Source organism: Parus major, chromosome 5 (assembly GCF_001522545.3).
Source record: "Parus major isolate Abel chromosome 5, Parus_major1.1, whole genome shotgun sequence".
In the NCBI taxonomy this organism is placed as follows: Eukaryota; Metazoa; Chordata; class Aves; order Passeriformes; family Paridae; genus Parus; species Parus major.
Window position 1 is genome coordinate 38,163,414 of NC_031774.1, and position 13,630 is coordinate 38,177,043.

The window sequence follows — 13,630 nt, forward strand, 5'->3', positions numbered from 1 at the left end:
ACTGATTATCTTATAAGCAGAATAAATGGAATGAAATTCAGCACTGAGCTGTGGAGAGAAGGTTTCCTAGTTTAAATATGTTTGTAGAGGCATGAGAAACATTAGTGAATACTTCTCATTAAATCCATGATTGGCAAAAACGGAGTTATTCAATAATACTTCTAGAAGATTTAATACATGCTTGTCATGGGGTGACTTTACCTTTAAGATAGTTTCGGGAGCTGGGAGGAAGTTGAAGCTGCTGGAGGCTGATGGGAGTCTTTTCTCCTGACCAATTATTGGTCATTTCTGAGAATTGGCAGCAGTTTTAACCATTCACAAGTGAGATCAACTTGTGAACACCACCTTAAGATGTAAAGCCAGGGTTCTTTTGTTCTCTTTGGTTTCCGGCTTCTATCAAGGTAACAAGGCTCTGTCTCGTCTTCCTCCCCCCCACACTGTGAAAAAATTTCCAGCGTTTGTTCTGGTTTTGTGTTCATAACAATGAAAGTGGCCAGTGGTAAATAGTGAAATGATGAACACATCAACATTGACATAGCTACACAAAGAGGGGAATCAGTGAAGTGAAAATAGAAGGATACGATGTGCATAGCTGAGTTTTCTGTTCAGTAGTACAAATGGAGAGGTTCAGGAGGTGAATGGTTTGGTCTAAAGAATTCCACCAACAAGGGCATCTGTTGGTGAAAACTGATCCTTTAGCCATAACTCTGTAGGTAAGATATCAGGAGAGGGACAAAGTAACTTACATGTGGCTTCCAAACCTAACTGAAAGTTCCTCTGTATTAAAAATTCCTCCCTGGATCAGTATTAACATATATGCATATATGCTGAAGCACTTTTTCAGGCTCTGGAGAGACATCTCTTGATACCTCTAGGACAAAAAAATGTCAGAATGGGAATTTTGTCTTGAAGTATATTATTTATATACATCAAGATTTATATATTATTCTATATTATTCTATTGCATTGCATTGCATTGCATTGCATTATATTATATTATATTATATTATATTAATTGGGAATTCTTGCTCTTTTTTATGCACCTTTTTGTGTACTTTTTGTGTACTTCATTTTCAAAATAGAAAAACTGAAAGTGACACATCAGTCAATTAAAAAAAAATATCTGCAAGAATTGAATTCATACCTTTCATCCAGAATTATTTTACATGTGTTGAGCCTTACAGGGTCAACCTAAGTAAGAGTTGTGTTTTAAATGTTCTTGTATGTTTAATATTATAATTATTTTTCTGTGAAAGCTTTAAAAACAGTTTTTTGAAGGAAGACAGCCCCTTTGAGATAAGTGATGCATCTCCATGATGAACACATGCTATAATATTGTCATGCCCACTACTTGGTTAATGTCATCTGCTAGGCAGACAGGTTAAGAAAATCCTTTTGTACTATAAATCTGAATATTCCATTCACAAAAATTAGCCTTTCACTTCATTGTAATTGAGATGGCTCACTGATCCTTTGGAGGGCTAGTCCAGACCAGACTCTGTCTGTTGGCATTTACAGGTAAAGCACAGAAAATTAATTCAGAACCCCTTTTGCTGACTTTTATTGATTTTCATTGTGTTTAGAATGAATCACAGGAAGGAGTCACCCAAATTTTATCCAGTAAATTGATGCCTTTTGATGCAATCAGGTGTTAGAAGCTTCCAATGAGGTTTAAAATTATTTAAAAGGGAAATTTACTTTAGAAAGAGAAATATTTGGCCAGCATATTTCTGCCCCTAAAAATTCCACTAGCATATTTCTGTATTACCTGCAATACAACACAAACTGTGCAATATTCTGCACATTACAATGATTATTATACTAATGCAAACTACCTTATTATCCTATAATTTTCCTTAAATAATTTGATTTTGCAGTTGGTTGGTTTGCCTCAGCAAATTAAGGAAATCTGCTAAGAATTAAGATGGGTAATAAACTCTTCTTCACACATGAATCAAAAAATTAATTGATGTTCTGCAGTAAATTGTAACTAGAGTGGTTTTTTTAAAGCTGTCCTCTGAGTCCAGTGAATTTGGGAAAGACACATAAAGACAGATTAAAGCACCTGAAATTGCTTTCAATTGACCACAAGCTGCTTTCTGGGTTTCTGTGTAGACTGTGCTTATGTAGAAGGTCTTTCTTTTAAATACAAGGGAATTTCAAAGATTGGGAAAAGTCAAAGAAAGGAGATCAAGGGGATATGATTTCTTGGAAGTTTCCTGAAAGCCACATTCTTGCAGAGGATTTTCTTAGCTCCACCCATGCACTTTTGTATGAGAAGAACATTGTGTAAAAAAATGTGTTGATATGTCTCCAGGGTGATTTTTTTTTCTGATTTTTAGTAACCAATTTGCTTTTAAACGAAGCTCAGAGCCTTCAGGACAGCCTGCCATAAACGTGGTCACGTCTTGCACTTTCAGTGTAGTCCATCAGAGGAAGGGTAGTATATCATACTTCTGACTTTCTAAAACAGTCATTTAATCAAGACCACAATAATCCATCACCTCTACATAGGCAAGGATCATAATCCAATTCAGAGCATTAATAGTGAGATAAGTAATTTTTATGTTCCCTTATTTAAGAGATTGAGGTGAAATAGTGAGAAGTTGAATAGGATTTCAGACTACAGAGCAGGAACAGAGGTGAGGTGAATGTGTCTGTTCTGTCCATCAGCAGTCAATATCCCCTTCACAAGCACACTGTCGCTCTATTGGGAACGGTGAAAGAATGACACAGACTCTCTCGAGTAGTCGAACTGGAGAATTTTTTTCTCAGTTTATTACCTCAGGTCTTTTTTATAGACCGAAACGTGAAAAGTACAGAAAAGAAAACTTTTACTGGTTAGTAAACTAACACATCACCATCACTGGTCAGTGGGGTACACCACCCCTTGACCTTCCTTGGAAGAAAACAAGGAACAGACAAACAGGACCTGCAAGGCTGTTTTCTATCTCTGAGGATTGTTTCAATTCCTCCTTATAATTGGTTGGCGGTCCTGCTGCCGTCAGGGGGCTGTGCAGAGGTGGTGCAGAGGCCGGAGGGAACGCCCCTGATGAGGGCTGCCGTGATGGGTGTCCCGGTGAGGTTCACGCATGCGTGGGCTCCGCGGATGGTCGTGGGGGGGTCGAAAGTTGATCTCCCCCTGCCGTGCTGGCTGGCCGCAGCAGGGATGTCTGTGCTGTCTGGTTGTCTTCATTGTTTGTTTGCTTCTTGTGGTTTTTGTTTGTTTTTAAATAGCTGAAGCTGATCCTGGGAAATTCCGGAGAGGACACCGACCCCTTTCGCTCAGGGAGACGTGTGCTGGGTTCCCATCTGGCTGCGAAATCCTGTCTCTCTTCTGGCTGCTGACTCTTCTCTCGTTCCGTGTGTTCACTTCTCTTGGCGTGTATGGGTTTGTTACCGACTCACTCCGTGTGACCAGTTCCTGCCCATCTCTAAACGCAGGCAAAGTATTCCTTCAGGGGTGCGAAGAGGTGGTGGATTACTGGCACTCTCCAGGACCTGCTGAGCAGTTTCTGCCGGGCCAGGTGGCTCATATTGGACACGTCCGTGTAGTGCACGGGGAAGCCAAAGACCCTCTTCATCTCCGTGCAACGCAGGATGCCCTCCTTCTCGTTCATGAACATGGGGAAGTGCTGGTCCTTGCCCTGCTTGATGGAGTTGGAGCTAGTGGTGATGGTTCACACTTTGCTGAACTTTGCTATCCTGCCGTGCTCCAGGCACTCCTGCAGCTCCAGCTTATCACTGATGGTGGATGCCTGTTTATGCCAGGCAGGTTCCCCCAGAAGTACCGTGCCCGGTGCGCTGCAGACACTTCTTTGGCATCAATGATGACGGGATTGGACTCCAGGAAGCGCGAGATGTCCCTCTTGTCGCTCACTCCCATGGCCACCACGTTCTCAAAGAGCCAGAAGAAGGGCTGGTCGTTACCCTCCTTGGGCCGGGCTTCATGGAGCAGGTGGTAGAACTCAAAGAAGAGACGTTCAGTGCCCTCTTAGGGACCCTTCCTGGCCAGGTTGACAATGGACAGGTCGTTGCAGGGGCTCCCCCCAGTCACCAGATTAAAGGGGCCCCACTCTTGTATGTGTTTCTGGGTGACGTTGCGGACGTCCCCGACGTACATGATCTTGCCTTGGTGCTTCACCATGCCCACAAGTGATAGAGTCCTCACACACCTCGGAGGCGATGTCCCTGTCCACCTGGATGCCCAGGTCCTTCAGCACTAGCATGCCTGTGGAGATGCCATCGAAGAGTGAGAGCACCCAGATGGGCTTCCTCTTCTCAGCGGCCAGTGGCGGGTACACCTTCGGTGGGTCAAACTCCTGGTACAAAAGAGGCACCCCTGGCATCCAAATCCTCTGTCTCGGTATCACTGTCTCCAGACTGGCACCGCTCCAGCGCTTTAAAGAGCATGCTCCAGGTGTCTGCCAGGCTGCACACGCTGGTATCTCCTGCAGCTAACTCAGACTATAGGCAGTCTCCCACTGACAACCAAATTTCGAGGTCAAAGGCATTATCGACAGTCACAGTAAAACCTTGCGCTTTTACCCACGGGAACAAAGCACGCATAGCATCTTCAGAAATATTGAGTCCCATGCGCGGCACGGCGTCCTGCCACGCAGAGAAGACAAGCTGATCATTAGTTGAATTGCAGTTCCCCATTGTGAGAACAGTCTATCTTGACGGCCTGTGAATGCAAATTACGCAGACGCAGTGGCTTAACCCGGGACTTTAAGCTCTAGCTTCACCAAGATAAGCCGTTCAAGCCCCCTCACTGGCAGGGCTCCACTATCCCGTTGGTCTAAAAAACCAGCCCCCTCCAGGAGAGCCCGGGAGATTCTTGTTTACCCTTCTGTGGGGGAAGCGGCTGGCTCATCGACCGCTGGCTGCACTGACCCCCAGGGGGTCACCCGATGCACATCACGTCGGGGTCACCAGATGTTGCTCTGTTGGGAACGGTGAAAGAACGACACAGACTCTCTTGTGGAGTCGAACTGGAGAATTTTTTTCTCAGTTTATTACCTCAGGTCTTTTTTATAGACCGATACGTGAAAAGTACAGAAAAGAAAACTTTTATTGGTTAGTAAACTAACACATCACCATCACTGGTCAGTGGGGTTCACCACCCCTCGACTTTCTCTTGCAAGAAAACAAGGAACTGACAAACAGCACCTGCAAGGCTGTTTTCTGTCTCTGAGGATTGTTTCAATTCCTCCTTATAATTTTCCAGGCTACTTTCCCAGGCAAGACTGAGAAGGCTATGTGGCCTGCAATTTCCACAGGCACCGTGCTCCCTGTTTCACAGTTAGCATCCATAGCACACCACCTTAATTAAAAGGGTTTTTAGTTTTGTTGGGTGTCTTTCTTGGGCATTTTTATTTTTTTAGACGTTTGGGGTTTGTTTTATTTTGTTTTTTTGAGGAGGGGTAAGCAGAACACACTAATGCAATAAAAGTCCTTTGACACTGCAGCCTTAAGTAGGATTACATGCCAGCAGATTCAGGGACTGCATGCCAGGCAGAAGTGGGGTCTTGCAGTACAGCTTCCTCTGCTGTTGGTAGGCAAGTTTACATCTCTTTTGTGGACACATTTTGATTACAGCTGTGACTGAAATTAATAAAACAGCCCTAAGAAAAGTTGCTTAAGGACTGAAGCATGGAGGTTACTGTTCCTGGTACCTGCCAAGTGCAAATGATCAGGAAGTCCCTGGAGAGAACAATGTGCCCAGGACAATTTGAGCCCTGCAATGGAGGGAAACCAAGCCGGGTTAGGGCAGAGAGGTGACAGCCTGAAGGAAGGAATACATCTCTCTTTTTTGTTTTAGGCAGCAAGAAAATTTCTATGATTCCCACTCTGTGTGTCCATGAATCAAGTTAATTTCAAATTGGAACAATCCTCAAATATAGCTGGACTTACAGGACTAGTTCCATAGGGGGACAAAATGGATCCTTAGTTATAGAAATGTAGCAACTTATATATCTCCTCTGATAGATTTGATAGCCTTGCAGCTGATTTTCAGTGTGAACTCTGATTTAGCCAATAGGTTTCAAAGACTCCAAGATCCTTTATGTGTATCTGCTCTTTGCCAAAGGATGTTTTTTTTGAACACTTGGATGTGTATTTTAAAATATTACATATATATATATATATGTGTGTGTGTGTGTGTGTGTGTATACTTGAATTTTTGTTATTGCATAGCAATACTTTTGTCATCAAGTACAAAAGTCATTTTAATGCATTAGAAAACAATATGAGGTGTTATGAAAATTTTTGGGATTGTTTTTCTGTGAAACTGCCTTCTGTATCATATTATTTGGCTTGGTTTTCTATCTCTTTAGGAAAAAAAACCACAATCCTGTAAAATTCTTTCTGTAATGTAATTGCAATTGTAATTTTATTGCTCTCATTGTTGGAAAATAATATTTATAAATATTATTTTTGGAGATTAAGGTAATAAAACATGCTTTGCTATTAAAGGAATAGTTAAGACTGGGTATATTATCATCAACTTGAAATTTATACCAGTTGAGAGGTTTTGGAATGCGACAGCTGAAACTCAGTTTCCTACAGAGAAGGATTTATGAAATGCTACGGGGGGCAGGGAAGGATGCATCACAATATGGCCTTTCCCACAGAGAGGGATCTTACAGAAATCTAACCTAAAATTGCCTCGCCTGTATATGGATCTAAAATGAAACACAGCTCATTTACCTGCAGCAAGTGCCTGGACTCTTTGCTTTACCTCAGAGAAACCATAAGAAAAACCTGAAAGAATTCTATATTCCTCATATATGACAGGGTACTTCAGAATCTACTAAATTAAGCTAAGAATTTCCAGTGGAAATCCTGACTTCTGCTCTATTTTCGAGTCAGTCTTTTTCCAAAAGACCTTGTAGATAATCTAATCTTGTGCTTGTTTAACCAAATAGCACACATTATGTGACCACTGCTTTAGCTTTTCCTGAAGCAGCTGAGAAAATGTTTTTTCTCACAGGGAGAACAGAACTGCAAAACCGTTGAAGTGGCAAGATATTACTACACTTCTAGCCAACTGCTTTTACATGCAGATTATTTCAAAAGAACGTTTGATGGGGGGAAAAAAAGCTTGTAGGTAGGATGATGTAATGACTCTTTCCAGGCACAAAAATCAAATAAAAATAAAGCAAATCATAGTTTGCTCCTATGATTGCCAGGCATATTATTGCTGTGGTAAGACCTTCAAATTATTCCTGGTACTGTGTGCATTTTAGGAGACTTCTTACTATGGTTTCAGCTTGACTTTTACCCTTGGACTTAGTTCTCTTATGTCTGCTCTCCCCCTGTTCATAGTGGAAACTCAGCTGTAGGTAGCTGCAGGTGGGTGAATGCTTCGTGATTTGAGTCTTGCTGTCAATTGTCCATGGGTGATTGGCAGAGAGAAAGGGTCTCAAATTTACCCCTCTGCTGTAGACTGTCTTTGTCCTCAAGCCAGAGCAGAAGTGACCCAGCCTGCAGAACAAAGCTTTCTGGAAGCTAGCGGATCTTTGAGGATTTTTGTCAGGACAAGGATCTGTCATTACAAGTAAATTGAACAGATGATGACCACTTCCTCCAGTGTTCATCCCATCATGTGGGACTTGAATTTGACATATTGGGCTTGAATGTACTGTTTTCAGTCACCTGTAAGCAAGATGAGGCAGCTACTCTTCAGATTCATGTGCTTCAGTTCAGTGCTTCATTGTGCAACACCACAAAACCACAGCTTTGAAGACAGAAAGTAACTTGGCTAAGCAAGGTTACATTTTTTAGGGCAGAGAGAGGGATATATGGCTGTGGGAAACTTTAGGAAGGCATGTTTTACTCAGTTTCCTAAGCAAACTTATGGCAAACAAAATGAATTTTGCAATACCATCTGGTGTCAACTACTTTACAAATCTGAGATAAAGTTTGAGAGGAAAAATGAGTGCCCTATAAGATTCAAAGTGTTTCAAAGAAGGATTTCTTCTTGATACATCAATGCTGACACACAGAAACAGATGGATGCCCCAAAAGAATATTATGGTTTTATTTCACCACTTCACATAATGTGCCTGCTAGCATAAATAAATATCTATGAATTTATACATGCCTGCACGTGTACAGAGATGCCACTCCTGTTCGACAGCAAAAAATAAACCTTTTATGCCATTGTAGCAGTAGTAGCTAGGAATAGCCCAGGAGACTTTTACAGGAAGGGTGTTGAGACACACTCAAGGTTTATGGGTGGGGACAGGTCACAGCTGGTGGATATTCTGGTTAAAGACACTCTTGGGGACAAATAAAGGAAGAGAAAGACAGAAAATTAAAAAACAGGAAAGGGAAAATTCTACTCAATGTCTATCTGAGAACAGCAGGGACAGGATCCCAGACAAGTATCCATCCTCCTTTGAGGACTCTGAATTACAGCAAACTGTGGTGATGATGATTCTGGTGAGTTTTTGACATCTTGCCCTAAATGCTATGTATAGTTTTTATTAGGATCCACACAAACTCCTTCTGGGTTTTTCCCAATTAGAATTAACTGAAAGAGGATGGTTAGGTGTCAGTGTTGCACACTGATTATGCTTCTGTTATGCTTGTATGCACATAAAAAATGGAATAATATATTCTGAGGATTTAGATGGCTCTTAACTACTTCCTTGTGCCCTGTGCTTTGTATTTTTCTTAAATATATATATATACACACACACATATGTATTATATGCATATAAAATTAAAAAGGGAATGAAAGGGGAAGCTAGGAGAGGAAGGAATCACATGCCAGTGATGCCCATGGTATTGAACAAGGGAACCTGTCATGACAACACCATCAAGGTTTGCGACTGCAAGGCTGTGAGAATAACAATAAGAATTTAATAGGATGGGAAGAGGAAGGGGAAAATTTTGACACAGAGGCCTTGGAAATGCTGCCTCAATAGCTTAGATGTAAAATTACAGAGTTGTAAATAGTAAGCTCTTACCATTACCATGACTAATTCACCACAGTACCAAAGATACTGGAATAAGACAGATTTTCAGCTCCTTCAGCATGTCCTGCCATGGGGACAAACCTTTCTGTTTTCAGGCTCAGGAAGATGAAGAGAACATTCCTCTGTGTGTTACCTAACACTGGGATTATTTTTGCCCCACTTCCCAGCACTGGGAATGTCTAGAAAGACCTAGTTCTAGGCAAATCTAGCAACCACAAAAATCCAGAGAACAAACTGGGTCTGACATTGCTCTTGTATAAGTCCTCTCAGGTCCAGTGTGTTGTGCTCAGAGCTGGTTAGAGCCAGGTGGCATCAGACCTGAGGTACAATTTCTAGGTTAACTCGGTGCAGACAGACCTGTAACTTTCCCTGCTGAGTTTCCCATCTCTTTCCCAAAGCCCACAGTGTTTCTCCTCTCTGGTTTTGCTCTGCTGGAATAAGGAAGACTTCAGACTGTTTGGGTATTTTTTTAATGGTGACTGTATTAGAGCTAGAAAACAATCACCCAGATTTAAATATAAATTTATTGGATCAATCTCAGAATATAGGATAATGTTTTAATTTGGAAGTCCGAGGTGACTCTAGACAGTGTGCTTTAGGAAAATATAAATACTGAAGTATTTAATCTAGCAAAGAGTATTTACAAGAAGAAAATATAAACAATCACACTGGGTTTTACATAAGTAGCAATTAAATATATTAAGGTATTAAACATCTCATATTTTATGTTAATGCATAAGAGGCTCGTTCCTAAACTCAGTGTTCCTGCCATAAACGGAACATTGGGTAGAAATTTCACAGAACAGTTCTAAGCATGTAATGAAGATAAGTTTATAACCCCAATACAAAATAATGTAAGTATTACATCTTTTGGTAAATCTCACTGAATTTAATCTGGATTTAATTTAGGTAGATTCCCTGCAATAGAAGATTTCAAGACTCTGTGATGTATCAGTATCCATCTATTTAAAGAGAAGTTAATTGTCATAAAATAAAAATACAGTCCAGAAAATTACATAAAGCAACTGTAAATTAATCAGAATTTGTTTTAAAGTGAAAAGCGATTGGAAATTATTCTAGGAACTGTTCTTCCACAGACACAATAGAACCAAGCTTAATTAAATGCCAGAGAAAGAGAGAAATTAATAACTACAGCTGAGTAGCTATAAAACTGAGGTGAAAGAAAAAGGCTTTATCAAAGCATGCATATCTATTTAATTTTTTTAAAAAAGACTCACTCTATTTTCACCTTGAACTAATGTATCATCTTTAAATAACCAATGAGATGCACAGAACAGCAAGAATGCATACTTGGTCAAGAGTTGCAGGGAGATACAATGATTAGAAACAGTCCATTTAAAAAACCCAAATAAATATCCCTTCTAATTCCTTCATGCTTGGCGAGTGTGCCTTAAAAACTGGATTCAAAAGTCAGTAAATTAAGAAATCATCTAGAATACCATAATATCAGTGACATAAAGAGGCTAGTGAGGTTTTTCATGGGGAATATTTCTTTCATAAAATGCAGATGTATAGAGAGGTGTCAAAAAGGCTTTAAGGCATGCAAGTCTGACTACACAGTTCTCCATGAAGAAATTTAATTTTACACGAGATGTTAAGACTCAAATCGGAGTTCTTTTTTTACTAATTTAGAATGTTTTATCTGCCTGACCACCTGCGGGAAAACTTTACACTATTTTTGACATATCATTAGCACAGACCTCAGGCTCCCATCTACTAACTGTGTCTATTTTATCTCTGCTGTCAAACTTGTTCACAGTGTGAGCAGTCTCTTTTGGATCTTCAAGGATAACTGGGAAGTATTTTATTGCCGCTGCAGAGCTCAGTATTGGCTCTTGTGTTGCTCTGGGTTTATATGCTGGCTGTAATACACTAACAAGCCATCTAAATTTTGTAAACAACACAAGCAAATTCATTTCCCTCTGCATGTTCTCCATTTTTCTATTAATACAACCTACTCCAAGGAAACGATAAAGTGGCAGAAAAGGAAGCAGTGAAGCAAGTCTTTCCAACTCTTTAGGTTTTCTTTTCTTTCTCTAGAACAGATTTTCTTCACATATCAGAAGCCAAGTTTCTCAGGAACAGGTGTAAACCTATTACTCCACATATATCCATGCTGAGAAGTATAAAAAGTAGAACAGATGCATTAGCTATAAGAAAAGTTGTATCTAAGCAGAAGTTTTGTTCATAGAACATTTCAACTGTGAATGCTGCTTCTTAGACAAGAACTTCAAAAAAAGTGCTTCAATATTCACTTAGCTCTTTGATTTCCTCTCAGTTTTATGGGGCAGTGAAGTGGATTTGTTCCCAACAAAACTTCTTGTAGAAGCCAAGAACCTGCACTTGTGCAGAGCTTGTCGGTTGTAAAAAGGTTTTCAGTGTATTTGTTTCCTTCCTATATGGAACTCTAGAGTCTGAGTGCCTGTTTTTCATTGCTCTTGTTGTATTTTCATAAATGTGGCATAAGTTCATAGCAGAACACTTCTGAGACAAGTGGATGTGGAGGATGAGTATTTCTCAGAACTTGGGATCTTATTTCTCATATGGTGCATGATTGAGTGCATGGCATTTAGCCAGCTACCAACCCTCTGGGAAATAAATCTCTGTTTTTCAGCTTTTATCTTTTCACTTTGTAAAAGATTTCTTGAAAGTTCTTAGTATTATAGGCAAACATTCTTTTTTGTTTGTTTGTTTTTGGAGGGGGGTTGCTCTTGTCTTGTAAGAACATGGAAGGAAGAGTAAAATAAAGGATCTCAACTCTTAAACATTATATATACACATATATGATATGTGATATCATGAGTTTGGGAACCCTGGGGCCTGGCTTCACTGAGGATTTTATACTGTGGTTTGCACTTCATCAAGCATAATAACTCTTAGAAATTTGAGGTTTTTCTGGCTTCCTCCTGTTAAAAAGTCTCTGCACTCCACAGGCTATTTTTTGAATCCATTTTTGAAGCCATTCTTAAGATTTATTTATGTTGAACAAAATTTGCTTATGTGCAGTGGAAATGCTTCATCTGATGTATTCCTAAATTTCAGCTTTTCCACAGCATTGTGTTGGTGGCTTATAGACACCAATACACAACTAGATTGGTTTCCACCAACCCAAATCAATAAGCCCCAGAATTTCTTGCTGTTTAGTCCAGAAAACATGCTTTAAAACAAGAATGTAATAACCAGTTCTCTGTGTTCCCATTAAAAAGTGCTTCTAACAACCACAAACAGGCCACACCAGGAAATGTGAAAGCAGGTTGAGCAGTATAAAAGTAGTGTCTCATGTCCTGTGTTAATCTGGAAGTATCTGTTTGCAACAGCAATATGTGGCTTATTACTGCATTTCAGAATTATTTGTAGCTAGGGACAGTACAGGCAAGCAACTGGAGGATAGATGGATATTATGCATAGTCAATTAAACAGCTTCAAGGTTCAAACTGAAGTCCTAGTGTACACAGCAACAGCAGTGTTCTCCAACTGCCATGAACTCTTTTGGTGCCACTTTCATGGCTCAGTGACAAGGTTTCAGAAAATTTTTGTAGCTTTAGGAAAAAACCGATATTTCTGAACTGCCTGGATTATTTATTTTCCAGATAGTTATTTTCCAGATTCTTTGACTCACAGCTGGTATTTGCTATGGCTTTCCATCGTGCTAAAAGCCATCATCGGACACAATAAATGATTAATATATGTGGTATTTGTACAACAATGGTGGCTTGAAGTCTGTCCTTGCAATTTTAATGGTTCTTGCAATTTATTTGGTGTTTAGAAGGATCATAAATAATGTTTGGCTTTGGAATACAGGAGGACTAAAGCAGAATTGTTTGCTGAAATCTATTTCACACTGCCATGTCTAGGTCTGCAGAACAGTTTGTAGTGACAGAAAAATGTTCTGCAAGGTTCTTTATCATCACCTTTGCAAGATGATGTGCATGTCCAGGTCACTGTATCAATGAAGAGCTCTGTCCTTAAACTCTCCCCTTTCCAGGGTCCCAGGAGAATGCAGCAGAGCAAGGAAGGGAGCAGAGGTGTCAGAGGTTCCTGAGATGCTTGTGGGGCTCAGCTGCCTGATATTTACATTTCAGAACTTGTCTCCTCTTACCCAGAGCCACCCAAGTATTAGGCACACTTTCTGAATGAACGAAATTTGGGGTGTATTTTTCCTGAAACTATTACTGGGGAACCACTGGCTTCATTTTTGCACATTTGTCTTTGAAAGGCATTGGTAATTCCAAAGAAGTGGTTATTTTCCTTTTTGCACCTCCTTTCCCACTCATTTTCAGAGGACTATGAGTCAATACTTGACCAGGCATTCACAATTATGAAAACATGACTTCTGGAGTGTTTCCTGGTCTGTGGTGGACAGCTCACAGTGCCTTTGTCTCTTCTGCCACTCAGCTCTGCCAGTAGATTCAGAGAACGTGACCAGCATGACACCACCCGTCCGAGAGGCTTGTGGCAAGAGCACATGGCAACAGGCATTTAGTATTATGCAAAGTGTAGGGGAGATCTCTCACTGTAGCCAGGTTCCTCTGATACCTTAGGTTTTAGCTTTCATATTTTCCAGATTCTGCACTGCATTGGTCTATAACTGAAGCTCACTTACAGTGTTAGCAAGTTCTTCT

The 13,630-nt window shown here is 40.4% G+C and overlaps 1 protein-coding gene across 1 annotated transcript; it reads right to left on the minus strand.

Annotated features, from left to right (window-relative positions):
- Positions 1–3,413: 3,413 nt before the first annotated feature.
- On the minus strand, positions 3,414–4,349 carry LOC117244568 (DNA (cytosine-5)-methyltransferase 3A-like). The gene is given in 3 exon segments (XM_033515232.1): positions 3,414–3,757; positions 3,760–4,153; positions 4,155–4,349. Coding segments are annotated over 3 exon segments (912 nt in total). The 3' UTR covers positions 3,414–3,434.
- Between the last annotated feature and the right edge of the window lie 9,281 nt (positions 4,350–13,630).